The 27,631-nt window shown below is 46.7% G+C and overlaps 1 protein-coding gene across 1 annotated transcript; it reads right to left on the bottom strand.

Moving 5' to 3' along the window:
• Positions 1 to 551: 551 nt before the first annotated feature.
• On the bottom strand, positions 552 to 27,182 carry LOC137467735 (phospholipid-transporting ATPase IC-like). The gene is made up of 28 exons (XM_068179165.1): positions 27,067 to 27,182; positions 12,910 to 13,102; positions 10,682 to 10,779; positions 10,275 to 10,388; positions 9,684 to 9,782; positions 9,517 to 9,578; positions 9,018 to 9,090; positions 8,853 to 8,923; positions 8,426 to 8,508; positions 8,114 to 8,272; positions 7,860 to 7,948; positions 7,360 to 7,550; positions 7,068 to 7,276; positions 6,594 to 6,637; positions 6,300 to 6,456; positions 5,533 to 5,721; positions 5,185 to 5,297; positions 4,839 to 5,003; positions 4,632 to 4,743; positions 4,386 to 4,461; positions 4,145 to 4,277; positions 3,629 to 3,914; positions 2,818 to 3,041; positions 2,323 to 2,406; positions 1,805 to 2,050; positions 1,516 to 1,654; positions 1,304 to 1,434; positions 552 to 782 (listed from the first exon to the last, which is right to left on the bottom strand). The coding sequence occupies exons 2-28, from the start codon at positions 13,088 to 13,090 to the stop codon at positions 552 to 554; spliced, it is 3,759 nt and encodes a 1,252-aa protein (XP_068035266.1). The 5' UTR covers positions 13,091 to 13,102; positions 27,067 to 27,182.
• Positions 27,183 to 27,631: the final 449 nt, after the last annotated feature.

Here is a 27,631-nt window from a genome sequence, read left to right as displayed (position 1 = left end):
TTTGTGCCAGCTCCAGGGGCAGCTTCCAGAGCTGAGATCTATCCTGATTCCTAATCCAGTCTGACACTGGCTGGAGTTTATCACCAAAGACATCCCAGCTCAGCTGTGACAGCTCTGATGGGAGAATGCAGGGCCCTCTCCAGGGCTGAGCTCCCCATGTGCCATCCTGTCTGAGCAGTTAATGAAATGGAGCATGCAAGCGAAATCGCTTTCAATGACAAGTATGAAATGTAGATACAGTTTTATACCAACATAGTATTAAAAAGTGAAAAGTCTGCGATTCCAGGCATCACTAAAAACAGACACTGCAGGGTTTCCATTCCCAGCACGTGTATCCTTCACTGTCATACAGAGCGCTCACACAAGGATCGGTAGCTCCACGGAGACCTCTTAGCCCTTCTGTGCTCCCAGGAGTCCAAACCCGGAAACTTCTGTGATAAGACATAACAATCTTCACATCCTTCTGCCAGGCAGTTAAAAAGATCCTGAGTTTGTTGGGAACAGGTCTGTGCAGTCGCTGTGACGAACAGCTCCTCCGCAGCCGCAGTCCATCAGCTCGTCTCCCACGTGTCCGCGGAGCCCGGGCCGCCGCCGGCCAGCACGGCATCCAGCGGGGCGCGCCGCTTGCGGATGCTGCGCCCCGAGGCGATCAGGTCGGCATAGCCGCGCTGGTGGGAGAAGGCGTAGGCGGAGCGGCGGGCGGACACACCGCGGCGGAACGCGCTTTGCCGCCGCTTCCACTGCTGCTCCTCCAGCAGGTACTTCCGACGGTTCCTCTGGATCTGGGCACGCAAACACACGGCGGGTCGTGCATCAGGACAACATCACCACAGCTGATCTGTTTTCATAGCTGTGTGCTGTGTGCTGGCTCAAGGCAGAGCAGAAGTAGCCAAATATATCACCTACACTCTTGGCACTCCAGCCCAGCCTAAATTAAACCCAAACTGGGGCCCTAAACAGCCTCGTGAGGTCTCAGTACCAGTGGCAACACCAGATCTCAGCCAGGCACACAAGGAAATAGCCCCCACTGAGCTGCTGCCTCTGGCCAGCCCTGCGGCCACTCCTCTGCCCACGGGACCCAAGCCAGGCTTGTGTTGCTCTCCCAAGGGTACCACCACTTACTTGTCTCTACCATTATCATAAAATCCCAGAATGGCTTGGGTTGGAAGGGACCTTAATGCCCATCTCGTCCCACCCCCTGCCATGGGCAGGGACACCTTCCACTAGCCCACACCTTAGCACTGACACCAGCCCCTGTAAATAAACACCTGCCGTATTCACCCAAATTACAGATTTCACTCACTTTATCACTCTCAGAAGGCCAGATTGTCATGGAGAAGAAGCGCTGTGCCACTACGGGCAGTAGGCAAATTGCAATGGATAAAATCATGGTAAGCCAAAGGTATGGCTGCCGCAGAGCATTCGGAGCAGTTCCTGGGAATAAAAGGAGCAAAAGTTAATTTATGACAAAACTACAAGTGACAGGACTGAGAACCACAAAACACGAGGACTGACCTGTGAACTGAAAGCCAGAAGGGAAGAGAACATGGATTCCAGCACTGTGAAAGTCAAATGTGATCCCAAAGTAAAGTGCAATACTCCCAAATACTGAAAAAGCATTAACAAAAGTCCAGTAAGACGTATCCAGGCCAATCTAAAAGCAAAAAAAGTGCCAAATGAGGTTCTTAATTCCAAATAATGTCAACTACTTTTTGCATGTTGTTACCTTGCTAGTAGAGAAATTTGGACAGTGAGCAGAGAGTGTTCTCAGAACACCAGAGCTCAGGGAACCAAGCTTACTTGCCTGAAAATTGACAACAAATATCAGAGAGGATGCTGCTGTGACAGCAAAGGACTGATAATCTGCAGGGGCTTCTCCATTTTGTCCCATAGATTTCAGGTAGGCTCCGTACGGGATGAAGAAGATGATCAGTGAAGTTACAGCTCCATGGAGCAAACTCATAAAGAACTTCTTGTAGTTGAAAAGTAAATCTCTCTGACCCAAAACATAAAGTCTGGGGAATCGAAGGCTCAGTTTGTCGCTCACATCCTTAATAAAGAGGAAACATAAAAATAAAGTTGTGAATTGTTCTTCTCAGCCTGAGCTTTGGAGAGTGAGAAGCTGAACTATACAGTGTTCCAAAGGGAATGGCAGATCCCTTTCTCTTTCCAATAGCAGGGATTTGCACAGAGTAATGCAAAAGGAAGACATTCTTAAAAGCCACAAAAACAAACCCCTCTTTTTTCATGGACAACCAGTGTAACTTAAAGACCTGGTGGTAGGTGCCCTTGGATTCATCTGTTGTAACAACATGGGGATACCTGGTCAAGCAAGCCAACGAGCAGGACCGGGAGGCTGGAATACAGCACGTTGTACAGCGTGATGAACCAGTCCTCGTAGGCTGTCTGCAACAGAGGGGGAATTGCAGGACTTCGTGATTTCATTTTACTACATCCTTCCCCTCCAGTTCCCGAGAAAACTCCCATGTGCTCTACTACAGCTTTAAGTTCCCTGTCTCGGTGTTCAGCCAAAGGCAGCAGCACCTTGGCTCAAGGCATTCCTGAAGTTCTTTAGTCTGTGTTAAGCTGCTCCACTCCTTCCAAATCTTCCTCTCTGTACAACAATGATCCTGACTTTAGTGCTCTGGAATCACACCTAACTGCTTGTAACTAACTCACTCAGTACTCATCACATCCTCTTGCAGAAATCACTGGTGACAACTTCACATTCCTGACACTTCCCAGGTTAAGCTTTTGCTGTTCCACACTGACAGAAGCATCTACTTGTTGTTATCCCACATGAGCACACCTTCCTACCTGGGCAGAGAAACCATTGAAGAACGAGTACCAGATGTGGACCAGTGTGAAAGCGAAGTTTTTGTAGAAGAAGTATCTCAGAAACTTGCACATCCTGATGTATGACCAGCGCCCGTGGACCAGCAGCAGCCGCTGGAGGTAGCGGAACTGTCCGAAGGAGTAGTCACTCGACATGACGGCCTGCATCCCCTCCTGGCCACTGATCCCAACTCCAATGTGGGCAGCTGGGTGAAGGAGACAAACACCACACACTAGGTTGGACAAAGGGACAGGAACATGATCGGGGCCAATTCTACTGTCACCTGGACTCTCTCAGTGCTTGTTCTGTCAGAACGCACCTGGGAAATTTGACCAAAGGAGAACCAAGCAATGAGAGAGTGAGTAAAGCCCTGAACAAACTGGCCAGGCAGGTTACAAACACCCTTGGGACATAAACCCTATCCCTAGATGTTTTTTCCTCACTTGCATCTCTTGGAAAGCAGAGCAGGTACAATCTGGGATGGTAATGCCACCAGGCAAGGGGCAGCCAAGCTACTGCTTTGGTCTTTATATTACACTTCTGTAACACACAGCATGAGAACAGATTCCTGCTCAGGGTATGTCTACAGAAAAAAAAAAAAAAATAGACCAGGAAAAACCACTAACCATTTCCTAAAGTGCTTCCTCAGAAAGGGAAACAGGCACAGAAGCTAAAAGCCCCACGGCAGCAAAGCAGATGGAAGAGTCTTCTGACAGAGAGGGACAGTGGAGAGACCGCAGGAGCAGGCCAGAGGAGATCTGTCCTAGCAGGAGAGCTTGACAGACGCCTTACTTTTGATCATGTTCACATCATTGGCCCCGTCCCCGATGGCCAGGGTGATGGCCTTCTTGTACTTCTTCACCAGCTCCACCACCATGGCCTTCTGCTTGGGTGTCACACGGCAGCAGATCACAGCCCTGCACTCGCAGGCCAGATCAACAAAGTTCTTCTGCTGCTGCTCCTTGTGGGCCTCTGCCCTTCTCCTTTTCTCAGTTTGTTTTTTCTTCTCTTCTGCTGTTCTGGGGAATTTCAGTTTAAGTTTCTTTTTCTTCTTTTTCTTCTCCAGCAGGATTTCATTCTGTGAAAAATATAAAACTTACTATGTTCCCTTCTGCACCATTTCCAGTCCTACTCCAGGCACTGCCTAACAACACACCTGAGGTCATTATGCTCCCAGCATCCATTTCTGGCATTTTAATGAACTGCTTGTGCAGACAAAGGAACAGAGTCCTCAGTGAGAAACACTGTGGCCTGGTGGTGCCCCAAAATCCCAAACAATCGGAAGAACAGTGTGGGATTTGTACGTACCAGCCAGGAGCCAGTGATGATTAGAGCCCGATCTCTGCTACCCTGGAAGAATGGCTCGTTCATTCTGAGAGAGGAATGTGGACTGGATCCAGCCCCGTTCCTCTGGTTTTCCAGCCTCGTTTGAAGGAGAGTACTGGAAAGAGAGGTAGAAACTGTTACTGGAAAGTCAAGGATAAACTTTAAGCTAGGTCAGTCCCAGACTGCAAATCCTGAAAACTAATTCCTCTGTGTTTTCACTTGCCTGGTATCTTCTCCATAGCAGATGGCTGTTTCCTCTGTTAAGAGTTCACAAGAAAATCCAATATTTTCAGCAGTTTCTACAAAAAAAAATTAAGAGAGAAAAGTTCTGCCACAAGTAATTGTTACGAGCAGCCAGAAGTGATTTCTGATTTATGTTTCAGTACGAGAATTCCCTTTCAATGCCACAGTGTAGATGAACAGGAAAACATCCTCCTGTTTTTAGCTGCTTGGCTGTAAGCAACCCCACCTTTTTTGTCACCAGTAAGCACCCAGATTTTAATGTCTGCTTTGGAGAGTCTGGAGATAGTTTCTGGAACTCCATCCTGCAGTTTGTCTTCTATAGCTGTTGCACCAAGCAGCTGGAAGGCATTTGAAATACAGGTGGTTAGTAGCATTGAAACATGTTTTTTTTATTATAAGAATTGAAATGTATTAAAAATGTACAGCTCCTTACAATCAAGTTTTTTTCTATTTCCTCATACACTTTGTCCAGAGCTTCATCTCGGTGACTTGTAGCTAAACTGGCCTCCACAAACTTTTTATTCCACACTTCAAATTCATCCTGGCTTATGTCTCTATAGCACAGGCAGAGCGTCCTGAGAGTTTCATTTGCAAAGACCTGAAACATAATTAAAACCACACAAACCATGAGCATTTGACAAGTTTGACAGAACAAGTCCAGCTTTCAGAACCAATTGCAGGTTTCCATTAAGCTTAATAGCTTAGGAAAAGGAAATTAACACTATTGTCAGAAAGAAACAATTTTTGTTCTCAAAAAGGCAAACAAAATACAAACATACATCAAGCGCCTCTTCTGTGGCTTCTCTCATTACATTCCTGGGGTGCAGCCGCTCGTAAATCACCGTATCAGCCCCTTTGCAATACAGCCTGATATTGCCACCGGACTCTCTTACTGTGGAGGCAAACAGCAGAGTTGGCACCCTTACATGGAGGAATCATTTCAGATTGGATTTTTCAGCCTACTGCCAAGTACCAAAGTACAAGATGGCGTTTCTTCTTCAGTGGGCTCAAACGTGCTCCAGGAGTGTCACACAGCTGTTAATTCGTGAACCCAGCTTCCTTTGCACATCCCTTTTCACCCCTAAACAAGTGACCTTCTCCATGCAGGCTGGTGGCAATCAGCTTACCAATGACAGACATCCGCTTCCTGTCGCTGTTGAAATCCAGGATGGCCAGGACCTCGTAGGTCCTCTCGACCCCCATCTCACTTAGGGTGATGGTGCTCTGTGTTCGGGAGAGGAACGCGTACCCGAAGTTCCGGGCGGCCGTCACCAGGGCCCCCTCGTCCGGGGAAGCTGCCTGGTAGTTGAGCTGACCTGTAGGATTGCAGCCAGGATACTGCTGAGGCTCCAGCTGGACACTGCTGCAGCACCCGCCAGCAGGGCACACAGACAACAGGGACCATGAACCTCCCAGTGTGTTACACGTACTTCCCAAACAGGATCAGTCCTCAGCCTGCTTCCCTCCACATATTAAAGCAAAACTCCACGTTTTCTACCTCAATATCCTAATTTCTCAATCCAGTCATTTAAACATTTTCAAAAGAACCTCCCAAAGACAAATCATTGGCCACAGACACCAATACAGTGAGTGGAAACAACCCCAAAAACACTAGGAACAAGAAAGGACAGGACACAGTTGGTTTCATGGAGACTTCACAAAGATGGGAGTAAAGCAATATTCACATTCTATGTTTTAGTTGAATCTTCCAACCCACGAATTCAAGATTTCAATAGCTGATCACTGCTACATTTAGTTTTGTTCAATTTAAAAGGGCAGCCTAACACTCCTCCCTTATGGTATCAGCATTAGTTGCAGATCTCTCCCTTGTGGAACACAATTTGAATTTATGTTTTCTGCTACACAAGGAAAACTAACCAAAAGCCATACTCACCATCAGAAGTGTCAGCCATGACTGTGTGACAAATGGCAAGCAGAAAAAAGAACTTCTGGATTTCTGGCTCCTTTCCAGACTTTATTTGCTCTATCAGATAGTGATCATAGAATAAGAACTTTCCATCTGCGTACACATTCCAGCTGAAATCAACTTGCTGCTTAGAAAAAGGGGAAGAGCGTCTGAGTTACCACAGGTGCCGTTGCTTTGTGCCCGCCCGCGTCTCTCCGTGCTGTGCCGAGGGAGCGCTCCGTCCCACGGCCCGGGACGCAGCGGTGGCTGGGATGAACCTACCTCGGGGTGGCTCTGGGGCTGCCCCGCTGCATCCCGGCAGTCTCCTGCAAGGCAAGGACCTGCACTCAGGGGGACTAGGCGCAACAAGATTTTACAGCCCACCACAAGGTAAAACATATCTACGGCATGTACTGCCCTGGGACTGGAAGGAAAGGAAAAGGACAAACTGCTGCTCACACTAAAATTTCCTTGTCTGTTTCTTGACTTTGTCCCCAAAGCATTTATAATGAAAGTAAATTTGTACCAAAAAATGTGCAAATTACCAATTTTCAGTTTTTCTGAAAGCTGAGAAGTTCCCACTATAGTTCCTTAATTTCCAATTTGTATGTGGGAAAACCCCAACAATTCAACCCTATGCTTTACCCAGTGCCAGGTCTAAATGGTGGAAGTTCACTTGGACCTAGAGAACTTGTATGTACCTGATCTCCAACAGGTATTAAAATTCCTCCTTTGCACAGGCTTTGCACAACTTACCGTATCTCTGCCCGTTTATGCAACACTTTTTAAAGGTCATGATGTTCTGTGTAAGGGTTCCAGTCTTGTCAGAGAAGATGTACTGGATTTGCCCCAGCTGCTCGTTCAGCGTGGTGGTCCTGGCCTTGGCAGCCGTGTCCTTCTCGGGGTAGTACATCTGCAGGTCCCAGTTGATGAAATAGCTTTGGCCAAAGCGAATTACTTCCACACTAAATGAAAGAGAAGGAATGTTGTCACTCCTAGCTGCAGCTCACATTTCCACACAATGACACCTCCTCGGGTATTGCCCTACCTCACGTAGAGGGAAATGGGCACCATGGTGTTGAGGACAATGATGTACCCCCAGAAGTTGAGGAAGCCCCGGTAGGCAGGGCTTGAGTCCTGTGCATCGTAGAGGTACCAGGAGGAGTTACCAATCTGCTGCTCCCAGTAGGTGTGTCCGATGGCCAGCCCAGCTGACAGCAGGATAAGGACCACGATGATCTGCAGGACACAGAGAGGCCTCTCACACGTCAGAAACATTTGCTCGACTTAAATCCCAAATCCCCATGTTCCAAACAGAATATGTTTGGTATTTGTTCCATGTTCCAAACAGAATATGACAGGTATTTGTGAGGAGAAATGGAGCAAACATTTCCCACAAAGGCACATTTCAGATTTCCTCCTACTCCATCCCAGCTCAGCAGGCCAGAAAAAAGTCAAAACATATTTATTACATACACACAGGAAGAAGCTGCCTTACTTTGCATTCACTGTTCACTTAAAATCTGAATTTTAAACAAAAAGGCTTACAGTATAAACCATGTAGTTCATAAGGGAGTCAATTTTTGTCCTTTTAAATCTTGTCTTTCCACTATTTTTCATTATTTTTGTGTCAGCACCTAAAAATAAAGAGTGAAATATTAAAAAAGGGAAAGACAGGATAAGCAAACACATGTCAGTATTACAGTTTTACCAAACTGGGACATGAAATACAGTTGGTGTCTATAGGATGAAGATTCTTTTTCACTCCACAGGTGTGCTTTTAGTGGGGAAATATTCCACACCTGCAAATATGACCATGCCATGGCAGAAGTCTGTATTCCTGATCTTACAGCCACGCAACAAAATCTTATCAGCATCCAGGGAATAATTTGAGTTTCTCCAGGATAAGCTTCCTGTAAACTTATCCAGTCGGTTATTGGGTTCTTCACATTCAACCAGACCTAGAAAATGTGGAGGAGAATGTGTTTAATGTACAAGTTAAATCCAAATGCATTGACTTGTACCCACCATGGAAGTAGCATTACTTTACTTTTATTGACTTGCAAACGATTTGAGCTACGTTCTAAAAGCGTTAAGTGTGGAACTGTACCAACCATCAAAGTCTGCCAGGGCACTTTCTTCCTGAAGGTGTCTGTGTGTCACCTCTAGGGCCATTTTGAATTTTAAGTTGGTCTCCCTAAGAAGAAAGGATAAAAAGGTGATTTTATTGAAATCATGGACACAGGAGAAAAGGTTAACATAATTAAATTAAGGTACCACTACTTTTCTGGGCAACCTACACTAAATTAAAAAATAAATCCATGTCCTTCCCCCTTTCTTCCTATGCTACATTCTGCAACACTTTTGATGTGTCTGTAGCACTCCAGTGCACAATTTTTAATGATTCTGGAACTGTGGGAATCAGCAGCTGGACACAGTTCCCCAGGTGTGGCTCAACAAGCAGACTCTAATGTACACAATCCTCGCTCTTTTCCTAGTCAGCCCAAATTAACTCCAAGACATCCTTAAATAGAACCTTACCCATCCAGTTCAGCTGTCTCCACATAGCACAGACTGTTAGGTTCTGAGCTGGACAGCAACAAAATATCAGCCTAGAAAGCAAATAAATAGACATCAAATAAAGCCAGGTAAAGATTCCTACGGAGCTCTCTTGAAACATAAAATAAATGTATCTGAAGCACTTACAGGAACAAAAGTATTTTTCTTCAGACGAATGATATCACCAACTTTAACATCTTTCCATTTAGTGGCTTTGAACCTAATACCAAAGACAGTTTAGTAATTATTACTCTTTAATCTAGGACATGATGCACTCTATAAATTTTATAATACTGAACTTTCCTAAGGAAAAAAAGACCTCTTGGTGTGCTGTGGGTTTGCTTCTCAGAAACTGCAATTTAGCTGAGGGTCTGCAGCTCAGAAGTCAACCTACCTCTTCTCTTCCCACTTCACCTAGTTAAGAATTCCTGTCCTTCTCTCCAAAGAAATTGCTCTTAGCACAGATTTATTCCCAGAGAATTAACTTTAAATTACTACTTTCAACAATTCTGTTCCAGCTTCAATTAAGTTTTCAGACAGGCAGTAGAGAACAGAGCTGAGCCCTTCCTATCACCTACAGCAGTGGCAAAGCTTAGCAACAGGGCAAGGATGATTACTTACAGAGCTCAGAGGGGAACATACAAACCTTCCATCCTTGATGACATCACATGTCCTGTTATTGACCTCGCTGTCCATCCTGTGACGAGCCTGAAACCAGAGCAAAGAATGTACTCCCTGCTCTGTGCCACAACAGGAGAAATGAGCTACACTGGGACGGTTTTGCTTTTTGTATTAACAGAACATGGTTCTTACAATGTCATCCACCAGGTCTTTGACTGCAGTTATTCCCAGCACCAAAAGCAAGGGCACCAGTGTGGTGTACCATGACAGGGTAGTTATTTGAGGAATCGACTACAAAAGACCAATAAAATCAGGTCAGTACGGGATCATCAATCAAATTTAAATCAGAGATATTTCACAGTTACCTGACTAGAGAAAAAAACAACACATCAGAGAGAATTTTCAGTCAGGTTGGGAAAATGAAAAACTCTGTGGGAAGAGTATGGCTGTACACTACTTAGGAATCAGCTTCCCTTTAACAACTGCACTGGCTCATACAGTCTGGTGGTGCTTCTGATTTATGAGATTAACTCAAGAAACATCTTTTCCTCATGAAATTCATGAGCTCTGCAATGAGTTCATCCTGATTCTGTGCAACTAGCTCATCCCAGAACCCTGCCATAGCTCATCCGGATTTGTTGCAGGTTTCTGTTATGATGGGATTGGTCTCTGCAGCAGTTCAGATAGTGCCCCCCAATTCCCTGACAGGACAGCATTGAATTGTGTCATAAATGTTACTGAGCTCAGATTCCCTTCACAGTGAGTACTCTCCATCTTGCTTACCTGCAGGATGAGAAGAACAAGGAAATAGAAGTTGGCTGCTCTCTTGAACTGTTCGAACAGATTCAGAGGTAAAAAAGTGATGGGGTTGTACTTGTATGTCTTAATTGCATTTCCCTGTGGGAGAAACCCAAACATCAGTCGCACAGCAGAGCTTCTTCCAACACAAATGTACAGTCCATATTTTTAAGTTCTTAATTCTCTATCTCACCTTAAACACGTCTCTTGATAGACACTTGATTTTCCATTCCAAAACCCCAACCCAGTTATTCTTCCCCCTCTCTGCTGGAAACACCGAGGAATTGTCAACGGTGGCTTTTACACCACTCGCCAGCCATTCCAAAGATCTTCCCGGGATTAAGGAAGCATTCACCCGACAATTAGCACCTCATTGGGATAAAACCACTTACCGCATATTTGCTTTTCTTGAAGCACAGGAAGATTGTTCTCTTGAAGCCCGGCTGGTCATAGAAGTGCTGGTCGTTTGCTTTAACTTGCCAGCTGCAGTCTGGAAGGGACAAAAGGGGTCGAAAAGTGTTATAAACATGAGGAAACAAATCTGTCACTTTCAGGTTTTCTCTCAAATCCATATTTTAAAGGTACTTTCGATTGAAGCAAGGTTGGTACTTGCTTTATAACACATATCCTTAAAAAAAAAAAAACCTTTTCAAGACACTTCCAGGCTGTTTGTCTCTATTAGCAATTCAAGTACATTGAGAGGTAGGGAGAGGCGTTGCTTAACATTTGAAAGTTCTGTGGGGTACCTGCAGAGTAATTTTTATTCATGCTAAATTCCCTTCTCTTCCCTCTTTTGGTTTGCTTCTGTGACACCCGTGAAGCGCTAAGCACTCCAACCCAGGTATCTGCCTTGCTGGAAATGAAGAGGTCACTTCACCTTTTAAAGGCAATTATTTTATTTAACCACACTGTGGTTACATGGTTTTCATTCACACCCATTTAAAAAATACAAATCTGAAGCGCTCATTTTATTTCTTCAGCCACCAGTTTTGTTCGATTGTGAGAAAAACTCAGCAACAGGAATTGCATCCATCAAGTAACTTCCCGTGCCAGCTCTTTCACCGCTCTCCCACCCAGGCCCTTCAGCTCCCATTCCCTCAGCCTGCAGCACAGACACCCTGCTGCCCACAGCCACACACTCGGGCCCTGCCCACATCCTGGGAACTCCTTCCCCAGGTTTGGGAGCTGGCTCCCGACAGCTCTGCCTGCCTGGGAAGGATGGCGCAGGCAGGATTTTGAAATGCAGCTTTCCTGACTCACCGGCCAAGCATCTCCCCCTGTCCTCCAGCCCACAGTGATTGTCCCTAATGGTTGCTCTTCCTGGTTTCAGGAGATCCTCTTCACCCATGGACCTACGGGGTGAAACTCCCGGCGGCAGAGGCGTGGGCACGGCTGTGACTAACACTTCAGAACCCAAATCCAAGTGCCAAGGCGGTTTTTTTTCCCCACCCACCATAGAGCAAATTCCACGCTGACATATCTGGACTTTTCCTGTGACTACACAACTGTCATTTCCAGCACCCTGGTTACAAACCCAGAAGATATTACAGAAATATTTATCTCAAAGAACTATGTTTTGAGTTAAATATTATATACATGGATGTAGAAAGTAACTAATTTTGTCAAAATGACAGGGCATAAAGAAAAACAAAGTCTACACAAACATTTCTTTAACACATTCCAAAAACATTGCGTTGTTGATAAAACTGACGGAAAACTGTCAAATTAGGTCTGAGGTAAAACCTACAGGAAGGAAGCTCCTCAAAATTACTTTAAAGTGTGGTACTAACACATAATATTTGACAAGCTGCTTTCGTAATTCATCAACTTTCTGGATGTCATCATAAAAAAAACCTTAAACTAAACATCTGACGGGTGCTTGTAAAATGACAACACATAACAGGTGGTTATGAAATGAGAGCTGATCAACTGTTCCCACACAAACAGGAAAAAAATCTGTATAAATTACATGGGCTCTGGTTACATTGAAAATACTCATGTTGCAGCATTAGAAAAGGGAATTTAGGGGAGCTACAGATGTTTTTGGGTAGAGGTTCAGAGCAGGGATGTCAGGACTCCTCCCACCGAGGTTCTTACACTGGCAGCAGCCACAGGCTGTACCTGCCGGCTCCTTTGAACTCCTCCTACTCACCTTTTACCTTTCAGGAAACTCATGAGGCTATAAAATGAGCAGTGAGGTGGAAATCTGCTCTGCACAAGCAGAAATCCAGGGAAAACCCTTACTGAGCACAGCAAAATGTTTATGCTGGAGCCCATTTCCACAGAACTGGGAAACCAAGTACCTGAAGGTCTGTCTCAACAGTTCCCAGAGCATGGGCTGTGTACATCCAGGGCCTGCCTTAATTAACAGGAGGTCACCATGCAGCTCATTATCTTTGCGCAAGGAGCAGTGGCACAGCACTGGGCTGCAGGTTGGAATGAAGCTGAGTTTCATTCTGACATTTGTTAAACTGAACTGCCATCAATTTACTCCTCCAGAGTCAGATAAGCCATTGCAAACCTTACCTGACAAATAAACACAGAAGTCCAATCGGCCCAGAGGCTCAGCCTCTGCAGCCAGCATGGTGCACCCCCCAAATCAGGCTCATGGTGCTGTTACCTTTTTTCCCAGGATCTCGGCTCTCCTCGGCATCCCTGCTGGTTTGGTTGGGTCCCGGTTCAGCCCCAGGCTGCCGACCGTCCAACTCGTCCTCTGTTTCGTCGTCACTGTACGGCACCACCTCATCGTTGGGCTGGGAATCCTCCTCGAAGGTGGTCTCCGAATCCCGTTCCGAGATCATGCTGCTAGCACCCTGCCAGCGTTTTGGACAAGTTAGGGAAAAGAGCTCATGTAGCAAGTGCTGGAAACCACATCTCTGGTTTTACTCTGCTGGTGCTGCTCACCAGCTTCCCCAGAACAGTGCAGGGCATGGGTTTGGTTTTCCAGCACTGAGCAGAATCAGGGGGCAGTTCCTGTCCCAGCCAGCCCTCCATGACTGTTCTGCTACGTGTAATTACACACTGCAGCCCCAGGAACACCGTGTGCTCCCGCCGCAGGACGTAGGAACTGGGAGCACACAAACACGTCTCCAGTGGCATTACATCATGCCCTGAGGAGCCACAGGAGCTGGAGCTCTGCTTGGCCACAGTGGGACACGGAACCGGGCATGGAGCGCCAGGTCAGACAGCCAGGGTTCGGGTCACGCAGCTGATCCTCCATCCCGGCCTGCACAGCCTCACCCACACCAGCCTCGCTTCCTCTTTCTTCCCATGGGCCGCACACCAGTATTTGTCACTGCAAGGTCCCACACCTCGCTGTCCAAACACCCACTGACACCCGGGGATGCGTTTTGGCTCAGCCCTGAGCTGCATCAGAGGAGGGATGAGCTGAGCTTTGGCCGTGCCCATGTGCCCTTCAGCTCTGGATATCTCCAGCCATCGCTGGGTGGGATCCTAATCCTGAACTACACATCAATTCCCAGCTTGCCCCTTGAATTGCCTCACCACCATGGCATTGCCTTTGCTAACAAACTCAGCAACCAGCAGGGGCGGCACCAAACATGCTGACAATCCCCTCAGCTTCTGGTTTTGCAAAGCTGAATTGTCTCCCCTCCCTAATATCTCCTATAAGAGCGAGATAAATATTCCATGAGCACAGACTGTGCTCCTCGAGTGGCAGGCTGCTGGCAGGGAGCCCAAGGCAGGCCACACTCCCCAGCCGCAGCACTGCAGGGCCCGCCCAGCACAGACTGACAGCCCACAACATACAACAAATCCACCAGGCTGAGTGTACAGGAATCCACACAACTTCTCCCAAGACCCACACAAGCTGTTGGAGGCTTCTCCCTGATGGAATTACCCAGGAGTATGACAGCTGGTCACTAACACAGGTGTAGAACCTGAGACTCCTGTGACAGATCACGTTTTCCTAAATAGCCTTGGAGTTAGGAAATACACCTCAAGCTCCAATTCAGGCCCCTGAATACCTCACTGTGATATTTTGGTTTATTTCTCCTCTTTTCCGTGCTTTAATTCTTTCTGTCCTGCTAACGCCTCTGGTGGGGATTGCTGGGAGGAACAAGTTCCTCCCACACACAGTCCCTAGAACACAAAATGCCACCAGATCTTTGACTGGCTCTCACTCTACAACAACTGAAACAAGCTCATATCCCTGGCACACAGAGATTCAGCTGTTAGACTATTAAACCTTACTGATTAACTGCTTAATGATTAATGAACTAATTAGTCATGCAAAGGGGTAGATAAGATGTCAAAAAGATGCTGCTTTTGTTCTCCATTAGAGATGTGTGCTGTTGCAGTTCAGTGGGTACCCTGCAGCTGGGCCCCACAGATAGGAATGTCCGAATGACCCTTAACCTTAGCTAGACCCCATTGGCTGAGTGCCAGATAGCTCCAGCCCCCCTAGACCCAGACCTAGATAAAAAACCTTCCCGCCATTGTTCGGTCTCTTTTCCTGCATACCACCAGAGAATAAACACCTGGAAAACGAGCCTCTCTCTCCTGGTTTCTGTGGCACTGCTCCTCTGAAGTCCCCAAGGCTGAGCTAGCAGAACAGTTTGGGGGGGGCTGAAAGAGGGCTCTGCCGCAGGTTGGCGCCCAGCGTGGTCTTTTTAGAGTCCACGGACAGCTGGAAGTCCTGATTTCAGGATTTCAAAAGCATTTTGGGCTGTTCAGCTACCTTGTAACTTTTAGCAGCCTTTAAGGGGTTAAAAGTTAGGAGGAGAAGGTCGGGACCTCTTCTCTGCACCTAGAGAAGAGCCGGTCTGAAGCTGGGAACCCTAACTCCACCAGGACGACCCCACAGAGTCCGGGTAAGCCCCCCCGTTCGCGACCCGGGAGCGACCAGGGTGGGGTGGGACTGAAGTTAAAAGCGGCGGCGGGGAGAACGTAGGACCCAGGGCAGCCGCTTGTGGGGAAAAGTGGGCGTGTCTTTGTTCGGACCTCGGACCGGCGGGGAGCCGCTCCGACCCGAATAGCCCGAAAAATCGGGGGTGAACGAAACGGGGACGGGGAACCGAAGCCAGGGAAGGCGGCGGGACACCTCTCCCGAGCCGGGGAGACCGAAAAACCCTGCGGGAGGGACCCCCCGTGGCGGCGCGGCCCCCCCCCACCCCCCTCCCTTCTCCCCCGCGGCGGAGAGAAGGATATAGTCCTGCGTTAAGTTAGGGATAGAGAGTGAACAAAAAGACATCTAAAACAACAAGATGGGTGGAAAAATGTCAATTCTAGAGAAGAAAATAATTAAACACCTTAACGAAATTTTAATTAATGCTAAATTTTCAAAAAAGCTGATATCGGAATTCGTTTGCTGGCTAATAACAGAAATACCAGAATTTAATATTCAAGATATGAACTCAGTTTCCTTTTGGGATGAAATAGGACACACATTGACATTAAAAATTGAAGATGGAGAGGATAGGGCTTCTCAGTTTATTCCGATATTTTTACAAGCCCGAAAACAGCTTTTAGAAGCAGAAAAAAACACACAGTCAGAGGAAAAACCCCAGAGTAAACCAACACCAGATACCTCTGATCCTCCAAAGAAAAAAACAGCATCCAAATTATACCCCTCACTTATAGAGGGTTCTCCTCAGCATTCCAGTGAGCACATGGCAGAGGACAAAGAACACATTCCAACACCCCCCCAAAATTCTGGGAGTTTGCAAAACCCAGTCCTAAACCCTTATCTCTACCCCTATCCTTACCCATATCCCTACCCCTTCGGAGCACCTCCGCCCCTACCTCCCCCACCTCCTCTGTGCTTATCACCGGGTTACCAGGGAAACGGGGGAGGGGGAGGGGAGGGGGAGGCAGCCCGCACCACCGGCAGGGGGAGGGAACACAGGGACACAGGACAGGAGCAGCCTTTGCCCAGGCCCTGGGGGGAAGGTCAGAGCACAGATACCGACCCCGGGGAAGCTGAAACTGGAGATAGCTCAGACCTAGCTGCAGAGATTATTCCATCTGTTGCTCCTGTAGTTTATCTTGGGAGGAGAAACGGTAACAGAACCTACCAGCCACTCTCTTATCAGGATAAAAAAGAAGTCTGCAAAATTCAAAGAGAATTTGGCAGGTCTAGTGAAATTTTCAAAGGCATGATAAGAGCAACTTTTAATTCAAATGAAATGGTTCCCAATGATATTAAAGATTTATTCAGGTGCTTATTAACCCCTTCAGAATATGATTTATGGGATAGTTGGTGGAAAAACACTTTAACAACACTTTTACAGGAACTACAACAAAACCCTAATACAGCAAGTGATAATCAGGGAAATCCTTTGACAATGAGTCACCTGTATGGGGAAGGCGAGTGGCAAACTCCAGAGAAACAAACTAGAGCATTACCTAAGGAAATTTTAAATAGGATTTGCACAGCTGCACAAAAAACGTTTTATCAGTTACCAACCACGGAAGCTAAAAGCAGTTATGTTAAAATTAAACAGTTTCCTTTAGAACCTTTTTTGCAGTTTGTGGATCGTCTCAGAACACAGGTGGAGAGACAGGTATCAGACCCAGGGATACAAGCAGAACTGATCAAGGAGATGGCCTTAAGCAACGCGAATGATACCTGCCGGAGGATTATTTTAAGCTTACCTTTAGAACCACCTCCTACTCTTCCACAAATGATAGACGCTTATACCAGGAAAGCAGCACTGCTTGGTAATCCTGACAGAAGTACAGGGACAGCGCATACGCAGCCTGCCGCAACAGAGATGCCTCGACAAAGGACGAATCCGAAGGCATCAGACCAACAACAACACCTCATTTGCCACCGGTGCAAGAAACCAGGCCACTTCGCCAGAAATTGTCCACAAAACCAGACACAGAAAAAGTTCAACAAACAAAAAAACTGACTAAACAGCGCGTTCCCGCGAACAATACAACTGCGCGCAAAGATATAAATGTAGCGGGACCCCCACGGGAGAACGCCACTCTCTCAACAGCTAAGGGGGAGGGCGGGACCCAGGGTGGGGGGGGGAGAAAAAAGAAAAATGTAAAAATTAATAAGAAACGGCAGCCGCCAGGCCGATATCACCTAGTAACTACTAAAGGTTTTCATTTCAGATCTACTGATTGGGAAGTCATTATAGTAGACCTGTCTAACAGCTCACAAAACCAGAAGGTTAACTCCATGGACCGTGAGTATTTTGTTCTTGGGGACACAGCACACACACCAATGGAAATTGAGATAGCTCCCATGAACACTAAGGGAAAAACAAAAGGTTTAATGCTTCTAGCCCGTTGTACACACCCACCATTCTACTTAGAAAAGGGGCAAATTATTGCCCAGGCTATTCCTGTTCCAGCAGATATCACTGCAGAAGGGAAGCCACCAGAAATTTACTGGGCAGAAGTGGTGGGAGAAGATAAACCTTCGATGGGATGTAACCTGGCCTGTGGAGCAGACCGCCTCCATGTGGAGGGGGTTTTAGACACAGGCTCAGACGTCACGGTAATACCTAAGACCATGTGGCCATCACAGTGGGAATTGCAACCTGTGGCAGGCAAAATTCAGGGTATAGGAGGTACCACCTTGGCGAAAATTTCAAAAAGCATGGTGCAAATAGAGGGACCGGATGGAAAAGTAGCCAGTGTCCGTCCATTCGTTGTAGATTACAAGGCACCACTGTGGGGGAGAGATACCATGTCCCAGTGGGGAGTCAAATTGGTCATTCCTAAGACACCCCAGGATTTTTAAAAATAGCCACTGTGAGGCGCCCCACTCACAAATTAAAATGGTTGGATAATACTCCGAAATGGGTGGCACAGTGGCCAATGAGTAATGAGAAACTCAAGGCGCTAGAGGAACTTGTGAAGGAACAATTGGCACAAGGGCATATAGAAGAGACAGATAGCCCTTGGAATTTCCCAATCTTTGTAATAAAGAAACCGGGAAAGGACAAATGGAGATTACTCCATGACCTTCGAGAAATAAATAAAATTGTAGAGGACATGGGACCACTCCAACCAGGGATGCCTAATCCAACAATGCTCCCTCGAGATTGGCAATTGGCTGTCCTAGATATCAAGGACTGTTACTTCCAAATTCCACTGCACCCTGAAGATGCCCCAAGGTTTGCATTCTCAGTTCCCACGGGCAATAGAGAGACACCAATGAAACGTTATCACTGGAAAGTTTTGCCTCAAGGTCTAAAAGTGAGTCCTTTCATATGCCAAAAATATGTAGCATCATTACTGTCTCCAGTACGTGCAGAGAGAAGGGATGCTATCATCCTCCACTACATGGATGACATACTTGTGTGTGCCCCCAAGGACTCAATACTCCAACACACGCTTGACCTAGTGGTTAAGGTTTTAACCTCTGCTGGATTTGAAATGCAGGAAGAAAAAGTTCAAAGGATGCCACCTTGGAAGTACCTGGGTTTGGAAATCACTGCAAGGACCGTTGTTCCGCAGAAATTGGTAATCGATTGTAACCCCAAGACACTAGCAGACCTTCATTCCTTGTGTGGGTCTTTGAATTGGGTAAGACCCTGGTTAGGGCTCACAAATGAGGAGTTAGGTCCTCTCTTTAAGTTATTGAAGGGGGAAAGGCGTACGGACTCTCCCAGGGAACTGACCCCAGAGGCAAAGAAGGCACTTGAAAAGGTACAGAAGGCCTTGTCAGAGAGACAGGCTCATAGGTGTGAGCCAAACACACCTTTTCAATTCATAATTCTAGGAAGGCCACCACATCTGCATGGCTTGATTTTTCAGTGGGTTAAGGGACAAAAAGATCCACTCTTGATCATAGAATGGGTTTTCATATCTCACCAAAGATCCAAGACCATCACTGAGCCACAGGAGCTCATGGCACAGCTGATTTGGAAGGCCAGGGTGAGATTGTGTGAATTGGCGGGTTGTGACTTTGCATGTATTCACCTTCCATTCAAAATTGCAGAAGAAGGGAAGGATTCTCCAGAGAAATTGACTAATGAAAAATTCGAGCATTTGCTCCAGAGCAATGCCAGTCTCCAGTTATCTCTGGATAGCTACAAGGGACAAATATCAGTCCATGCCCCGTCTCATAAGCTGTTTAATGAGGAATTTCACCTCCTTCCTCAGCAAAAGAGGAGCTCGAGACCACTCAAGGCTCTCACAGTGTTCACAGACGCATCCGGGGTGTCCCACAAGTCGGTGATGACTTGGAGAAATCCACAGACCCAGTATTGGGAAGCTGATGTGGAGTATGTGGAGGGATCTCCCCAGGTGGCTGAACTGGCTGCAGTGGTAAGAGCTTTTGAGAGATTCTCAGAACCAATTAATCTGATAACAGATTCAGCTTATGTAGCAGGGATAGTATCCAGAGCGGAGCAGGCAGTGCTCAAAGAAATAGACAATGAACAACTCTTTAATTTGCTCACCAAGCTGATTCATTTAATTTCCCACAGGGAGCACCCGTATTTCGTGATGCATGTGAGGTCACACACCGATTTGCCAGGTGAAATAGCAGAGGGGAATCGTCATGCAGACTCCCTTGCTGCACCAGTTGAGAAAGCACGTCTCCCTGATGTCTTCCAACAGGCAAAGCTAAGTCACCAGCATTATCATCAGAATGTGCCTGGCCTGGTTCGACAGTTCCAGCTAACACGGAGCCAGGCTCGAGCCATTGTGGCCAATTGTCCAAACTGCCAGCTTCAGGCTGTACCATCGATGGGCGTAGGGGTTAACCCCCGAGGCCTTGGCAGCTGTGAGGTGTGGCAAACAGACATCACACACATTCCTAGTTTTGGTCGCCTAAAATATGTTCATGTAAGCATTGACACATATTCAGGCGCAATGTATGCTTCAGCTCATGCAGGAGAAAGGTCAGTGCATGCTAAGCAACATCTATTGCAAGCATTTTCTGTCTTGGGAGTTCCACGCACACTTAAAACTGATAACGGCCCAGCGTATGCTTCCAAGGAATTCCTAGAATTTGTCCAGCAGTGGGGAGTGGAACATAAGACTGGCATTCCCCACTCCCCCACAGGTCAAGCTGTGGTTGAGCGTGCTCACCAAACGCTCAAGAAGGTCTTAGACAGGCAGAGCAACTCCACAGCGTGGATGTCTCCACGGGAGAAGCTCTGTAAAGCCATGTTTACCATCAATTTTCTGAATTGTTCATTTGAAAACATGAGTCCACCAGTGACACGGCATTTTAACAGTGGTGAACAGTTCAAATTGTCTCAGCGTCCACCAGTGTTGATTAGGGATCCAGAAACATGGGAAACCAAGGGACCCTATGAGCTCTTGACCTGGGGTCGAGGCTATGCATGTGTGACTACTCCCTCAGGCCCTAGGTGGATTCCACAGAAGTGGGTAAAACCTTTTATCCCCAAGAATCCAGGTCAGAAAGAAGGGGATGAGAAGCAAGCAGCCGATGCTGCAAAGAGAAGACGCCGTCGGACGGAGGAAGGAGATTCTTCCTAAGTGAACCTTCCGGCAGAAATAGAAATTTTAACATGTTCTGAAAATGTTTGTGTTTCCTTTTTAGAGAAAACATACCGTCCACTTAATCGTGGGATGAACCCCATCCAAGTTGTCATCTTGCTAATGCTGAACAGTGTGGTAGACACATGGATCATCCCTCAGCCACGCCAAAACGTCTGGGTAACCCTGGCTCAAACACTTCAGCAGGAAAATATATGCTTGTCCACGGCAGCAGCAAAGAATCCTATGTCCACCTGTCTGGTAGGGATTCCATTGCAGGCTGGAGAGTTTCCAGCGGCCTTGGATAAACATAGGTCCAATGAAATTCCAGAATCCACTCCCCGACCTCAACAAGAGCAACAGAAGCAGGTTGATGAGAAGAGGAGACTCTTAGGGGAGTGGTTGCGGAATTTGCCTAAGGCAGGGCAGGAACCCCAAGAATTAGAGTTATTGGGATCCTCACCTGCAGTTTACTGCATGCATTTTTCAGGTCTCTCTCAAGTTTCTAACACTCATGAGTACCACGTTATAAAACAATATAGAGGAGAGTTTACTGCAAGAAGGTGGTGTCGTAACATAAGCCATATTGCAGTAGACAATCCATCACATTCTAGTCCCAAAAGTCTCCCTAAGGGATTGTTTTTGGTTTGTGGGGACAGAGCATGGGCAGGAATTCCATCTCGGCTTCTAGGAGGGCCATGTACCATAGGGCGGTTGTCTGTATTGACACCCAATCAAACTTTAATAGGGGAATGGACTCACAAGAACAAATCGGCAAATAAAATTCAAAAGAGGAGTGCAGATATTTTGGACCCAAATTGTAATGCAGATATTTTCCATTGGGCAAAGTCAAAAAGAGTTGCTGTATCCCTGTTCCTTCCGTGGGTAGCAGCAGCTAAAGCTCTAGGTGAATTGGGACATCTAGAGTGCTGGGTGGTCAAACAGGCAAATTTAACATCAACTGCCATCAGCTCCCTCCTAGAAGATGAGGAAATTACCAGACAGGCCACTCTGCAAAACCGTGCTGCTATAGATTTCCTTCTGTTACTGCACGGACACGAATGCCAGGAATTTGAAGGACTGTGCTGCATGAACCTGACTGCAAAAGCTCCAAACATCCATGCTGCCCTTCGAAACATGAACAAGATGATAGGACAAGTGAAGCAAGAAACTGAGGATTGGTTCAAAGAACTGTTTAAGGGTGGGGGAATCACGGGATGGTGGATTTCTGTATTTAGAACAATTCTGTTATTTGTAATTATCCTTTTCCTTGTAACCATAGCGTTCGGGATATTGCGTCGCGTGATTTTCAGAGCCATCACAAATCTTATTTCTACCTCACAAGTCAATCACATAGAGTTGGCAAACCTAAAAAAGCATACCTACCCCAAGGACCGTAAGTGGTGGGGAAACCCGCGCTTAGGGTCCAAATGAATCAAATGTTCTTATAACCTTTTAAAACAAAAAAGAGGGAGGTGTTGCAGTTCAGTGGGTACCCTGCAGCTGGGCCCCACAGATAGGAATGTCCGAATGACCCTTAACCTTAGCTAGACCCCATTGGCTGAGTGCCAGATAGCTCCAGCCCCCCTAGACCCAGACCTAGATAAAAAACCTTCCCGCCATTGTTCGGTCTCTTTTCCTGCATACCACCAGAGAATAAACACCTGGAAAACGAGCCTCTCTCTCCTGGTTTCTGTGGCACTGCTCCTCTGAAGTCCCCAAGGCTGAGCTAGCAGAACAGTTTGGGGGGGGCTGAAAGAGGGCTCTGCCGCAGTGTGCCTGCACAGCAATTCCTTCAATGCCACCATCAGTGGCTGGGGATGCTCACTGGGAACAGGCGCTAGCCAAGTGATCTGGGGTAAGGTTAAATTAACTGTAGTCACTTTCCCTCCTCAGAGAACTAAACTACCACTGGAAAGCCTCGTTAAGAGAGGAGATCTCATTAAGTGTTACCTTGCAGGCAGCACAAGTGCTCTGTGCTGCCGGCACACCATTAGCATGCTGCAGGAGACAATGGAATTGTGCCCGGGGCTGGCTAGGAGCCTGCGGAAAAGCTCCCGCAGTTGGGAGAGAGATGAGAGCTGCTGTGGGATCCAGGGCAAAGGAGTCCTCCCCTGACAGGCCGACAAATTGGTTTAGAGTTAAGTTTCTTGACACCTGGTCTGGAAGAAAAGAACTGGCTGGGAGGGCAGAGCCGTGTCAGAAGTTCAGAGGAAGGTGGGGAGGGATCACATGTGAAAGGGGAGATGGGAGGAAGCGACAGCATGGAGCAGCAGGGATGCCAACTAATCCCGAGGCAGCAGGTAGGAGAGGGGAGCACACACCCATCAGAACCTGGATGCAGGATGCACCCAGCAGAAACGCAAGGGGAGCCAACATGGCAAGAAGAGAGGGGGTCACCACTGACTTTGGTCACTATTCTGAGGACTGTGGAAACAGTCCATGGAGGGCCTGAGATGGAACAACACGGTTGTTAAATATTGCTTGATAAAATACTCAGAGAACACTTTAAAAAGCTGGTTCTTTACTCATTTTCTAGTTCCTGACTTGACAACAGCGACTTTCACACTGTTTCAGATTAGAAAACCTTACATTAACCACTTCAGTCTAGAGGAAGCGTCATCTCACACTGCCTGGGCAGGTGGGGTGCAGTGCCCAGGTCCCAGTTCTGCCTCCTAGCCTCGAAAATCCCACTGATCCAACAGCAGGCTGGATATATGGGGAGATAAAGGAGATCAAAACAGTATTAACCACAGGTTTAAGTACACCTGATCCAGTTTATTTACTAAAAGGGCAAATTTCACAGTGCTTCAGTAACTCAGGTTTTGTGTCTACTTCTGCCTCAGGGCAAGCACCAGACAATTTGGAATAAAGTAAACCTTGTAAAAACTCCACTTACTGCATTTGTTTCAAGGCAGTAAACAACAACTCAAACCAATCTTATTCTAAATTCTTATCTGGAGAGTCACTGCGCATGACACTGCTGCAAGAACCTGGGGTGACTTCTTGCAAATCAGGTCATCACTCAAAGCACCCTGAAAGTTAATGAATCCATCGGGAACAAGGGACACGAATAGTAAAAGGATTAAAATGCCACTAAAGCTGTTATTTTGTGTTTATTATGGATATAAAGACCTACAAGCCTCACCATTACACACCTGCTGGCCACCACAGCCCACACCCTGCATGTTCCTGTCCTTGGCACCATATTCTGCACTACCTCACACACTCTGGCAGTGCCAAGCTCAACAGCTGCTCAAACCTGGCCATGCACTGTTCTTCCAGAACACAACAAGATCAGTATTTTAAGTAAGAATCATAAAGCAAACTCAAATACTACAAAAAGTAACTCAGAGACCCTTATGAACTGCTTCAGGTCTCTGGAGTTCAAATAGGACAAAAAAAAGCTACAGCAAGATGTTTCACTGATTTAACTTGGCATTTAAAAAGTACTTAAATGCAAAGCCCGACCTCAGACACGTAAGATTTATTTCTTTACTAGGCATTACTGGAGCATCCAGCATTACAAAACCTGCTTACAGGAGGGCCGAATCCAAACTCCCAAAACTGCAGTAGAAAGCCACGTCTGACATCAGCCGCTGGGGTGGGGTTCCCACAAGGGCCTGCCAGCAGCTGCATGACCACCCCAATTACATTTTCCCTAAGAGACAGCAGTAACTATTCTGCCATCTTCAGCTGTACCACACTGCTCATCTCGCCAGTAGCGCAGAGTCGCAGCCAAAGTGGGAACATGGACAAAGACAGCCTGGTAGGGAACGGCAGCCGAGAGGAACTCTCAGGGCTCACACAGAGAAATCAGAGCCCACGGAGAGCTTACATGGCTCCACCAGAGCAGACACCCGTATTCAAGGGGCTCAAGTCCATATCCCAGCTTACACCCTGAGAGGTTTCAGACCGCTCTTTCATCCATGGGCACAGGATTAAGGGATGGCTGTAACAGCACTTGAGACCTGAAATTTGGAATTGCAGAGACAGCCCAGCGTCCACTCTCAGGTCATGATCCACCCTCCAGCCCAATAATGACCCAACTGGTAACGGTTAATGCTCCTAGAGTTGTTTTTAACAGCCCCAAAGCACTGTCAGAAGCCAAGGCCTCTGACAGCAGGATACTGCATTTCTGCTCTCCCCTCAGGGATCCCAGCCTAAGGCTTTGGCAGAGTATGGGCCTTCATTAAAAATGTGTCCAGCAACTCATCTCCCTGGAACCAGAGCTGCTACAGGGAAACAGGCAAATCATAAACTGGATTTGCTTCCAGTAGATGAGACAGATCACTGATTACTCACAGCAGATGCGAAATGTTACTGGTATCAAGTGCTTGGACAGGCAGATAGAAGGGTCTTCTGAACAGCTAACACCTTCCAGGTAATCTTTATGACATTTTGAGAGGAAAAGAAAACAACAGCTAAAATAACATGAATCAGCACAAATGGGCCAAGGAAATAAGCTTCACTCCGAACACTACTAAGCTTCAGGTAGATTGCCATGTAAATTACATGCTTAAAGCTGATCAATTTATAGATCAACAGCTCCAGTTACTTCCCTGAATGACTACTTTACAGTAACTGAACACCCAAAAATTGTATCTTGAAGGGAATTGATTTCCCTTAGTCATTTGTTCTCAAACACACTGGCTGTCGCATGCACCCTAAGAAAGGTAAAGCCCAGCTCCTGGGACGCCCCGGAGAAAGGTGAGCTCAGGAGTTCAGGTATGTACTTTGAGCCAGCTGAGGCTCAAGAGTGCAAGTAATGAAACCCACCTCCTGACCCTACACAGCTTCCCTGCACCATGACCCTGGGAGCAGTTCCCACTGCCTAACACGAGGTGACAGAATCACCCCCAAAGGGCTCAAATCAGAGGCACTTCAGTAAGGCTGCAGATAAAACGCTCGTGGGGAAGTGATGCACTCTCACAACTTGGGACAGCACACGTCATATCTGAGACACCACACGTCATACCTGAGATCCCCACACAACAGAAACAAGGACTCCAGCTCTCTCTGCAAGGTGAGAAATCCTTGGGGATTCTGTTCTGCAAGTGACAGGTCCCAGAGGAGTCAGCCTGGCTGCACCATGGAGTGCTGCTGTGCACCCAGCCCCTCATTTTACACGTTTTACACACACCATTTTTAAATACAAAGTGTATCTATTTGATTCACAATAGTACCTTAACATAGGCACCTACTACTGCTCTGGATGCTGTACAAACTCTGGGAATTAAGGACTAATTCCAGCTCCAAGGGACTTTTAAATTGTTATTGTATGCAGCCAACCATGCAACACCCATAGATCTTTCCTTGGCAAGGAACCAACCCCCGTCCCTCCTCCAATGCCCTAATAACCCCAGTTACCTGCACCATGAGGAGGCAAACACCACGGTAAAACTGTAACACTCTGGCACCACCAAGCTCTGAAAATCTCACTTTAAAAAGCTGCTCATGCCAACCCTGGCTGCAGGCAGGTAACAGTTCCTCCCCTGGACACACTGCAGACCTGTTCAAGCAAGCTGAGACACCAGGACCCTGAAACCCTCCAGAGGGAGGAGAGAGGCACAGTTCTGTGCTGCTGACAAATGTTCAAGTCCCATCTTGAGGAAAAAAAATTAAAATATAAAGCAGAGGCTATTGTGTACTCCCCGGTGTAGCCACTTATTAAAACTTGTATGAAAATAAGTATGAAGGACTTTCCAATATAACTAATTTATCCTGATGAGCCTACAGGATTTGCCACAAGGAAGAGATTAACTGGACACCAAGAATTTAACAGAAAATCACTCCAAGAAAGAGACCCACAGCGTACAGGCCAGCTGCCTGAGGCTACACAAAAATAGTTGAAGATGGGCCATTGCAGAAATAAAATCTTCGTTTTCTCTATTATCTGCTCTAGGATTTCTCATTAACAGATCTGCAGAGCTCCATCATTTAAAGTCCAAGGCAAGGCAAGCTATCTTTGCAGAAGATAAGAAGGTTGGTAACCTTTGCTCAAGCTGCAGGTTCCAGCACACTCTGAAGGGGTTTCAGCCTGCCTTTTAGAGGGTGTTACCTTGGTCTCGAGGTTCACTTTATACAACAGCCCATACTGAGGTTAATAGAGGAAAAAAGAATTCTTGTTGTGCATGCTTAAACTGCATTGTTTGGAGCAGAAGATTTTTGGAACTTCACAGAGAGTTTTTTCCCTAGCAATCACCGTCACCATCAAAACCAGCAGGTATTTATAACTGGACTAAATAAAGGTTCCTTCCTGCTACCAAGATTGGAGATTCCATGAGTACACCTCTTCTGGTAGCATCTACAATAGACACTGAAGCCATTTTCCTAAACTGACCTTTATCCAATGGAGCGTGTGACTGAAGCCCAGAATGCATCACAGATGCTGGTGCCGGCCACTCACAGAGAATCCCCTGTGTTCAGCTTCAAACCAGGCTCCATCTGCAATGAAACTATGTAGAAAATGGTTTATTGGCTGATTCCACCTTGTGGGCACACAATAACAAAAAACTATTCTTTAGAAAAATCATGACATTAATTTGCCTTGCAAAATTTCTTAGGCTTCGTGTGGAGCCGTTTGTCCTGTTACCCTACGGTGTCTGGGCTCTGTGATAAACTTGTGGCTTGAGGCTGGTAGAGACCTTTCAAAGACACTAACAGCCATACCCTGTTTGTACAGTCATTCGTGCATCTTTCCTGTCACCATCAATTGTCAAATGAAACACATATTTCAAGTTTATATCAGAAGACATGGGGAAAACCCAGCACACGTTCCAGAGGGATTCTGTAAGCTTGCCAAAAAGCAGTGCTGTCACAGAGCCTGGCACCTGCTGAGGAGGGCTCAGAGAATCGGTCTGGATATAGTGCCTTTCACCCCGACAAGCTGAGACAGAGAGGTTAAG

The sequence above is a fragment of the Anomalospiza imberbis genome, unplaced genomic scaffold (assembly GCF_031753505.1).
Source record: "Anomalospiza imberbis isolate Cuckoo-Finch-1a 21T00152 unplaced genomic scaffold, ASM3175350v1 scaffold_77, whole genome shotgun sequence".
NCBI classification, from domain to species: Eukaryota; Metazoa; Chordata; class Aves; order Passeriformes; family Viduidae; genus Anomalospiza; species Anomalospiza imberbis.
The sequence above is the reverse complement of the archived record's forward strand: the minus strand, read 5'-3'. Positions and strand labels throughout refer to the sequence as shown.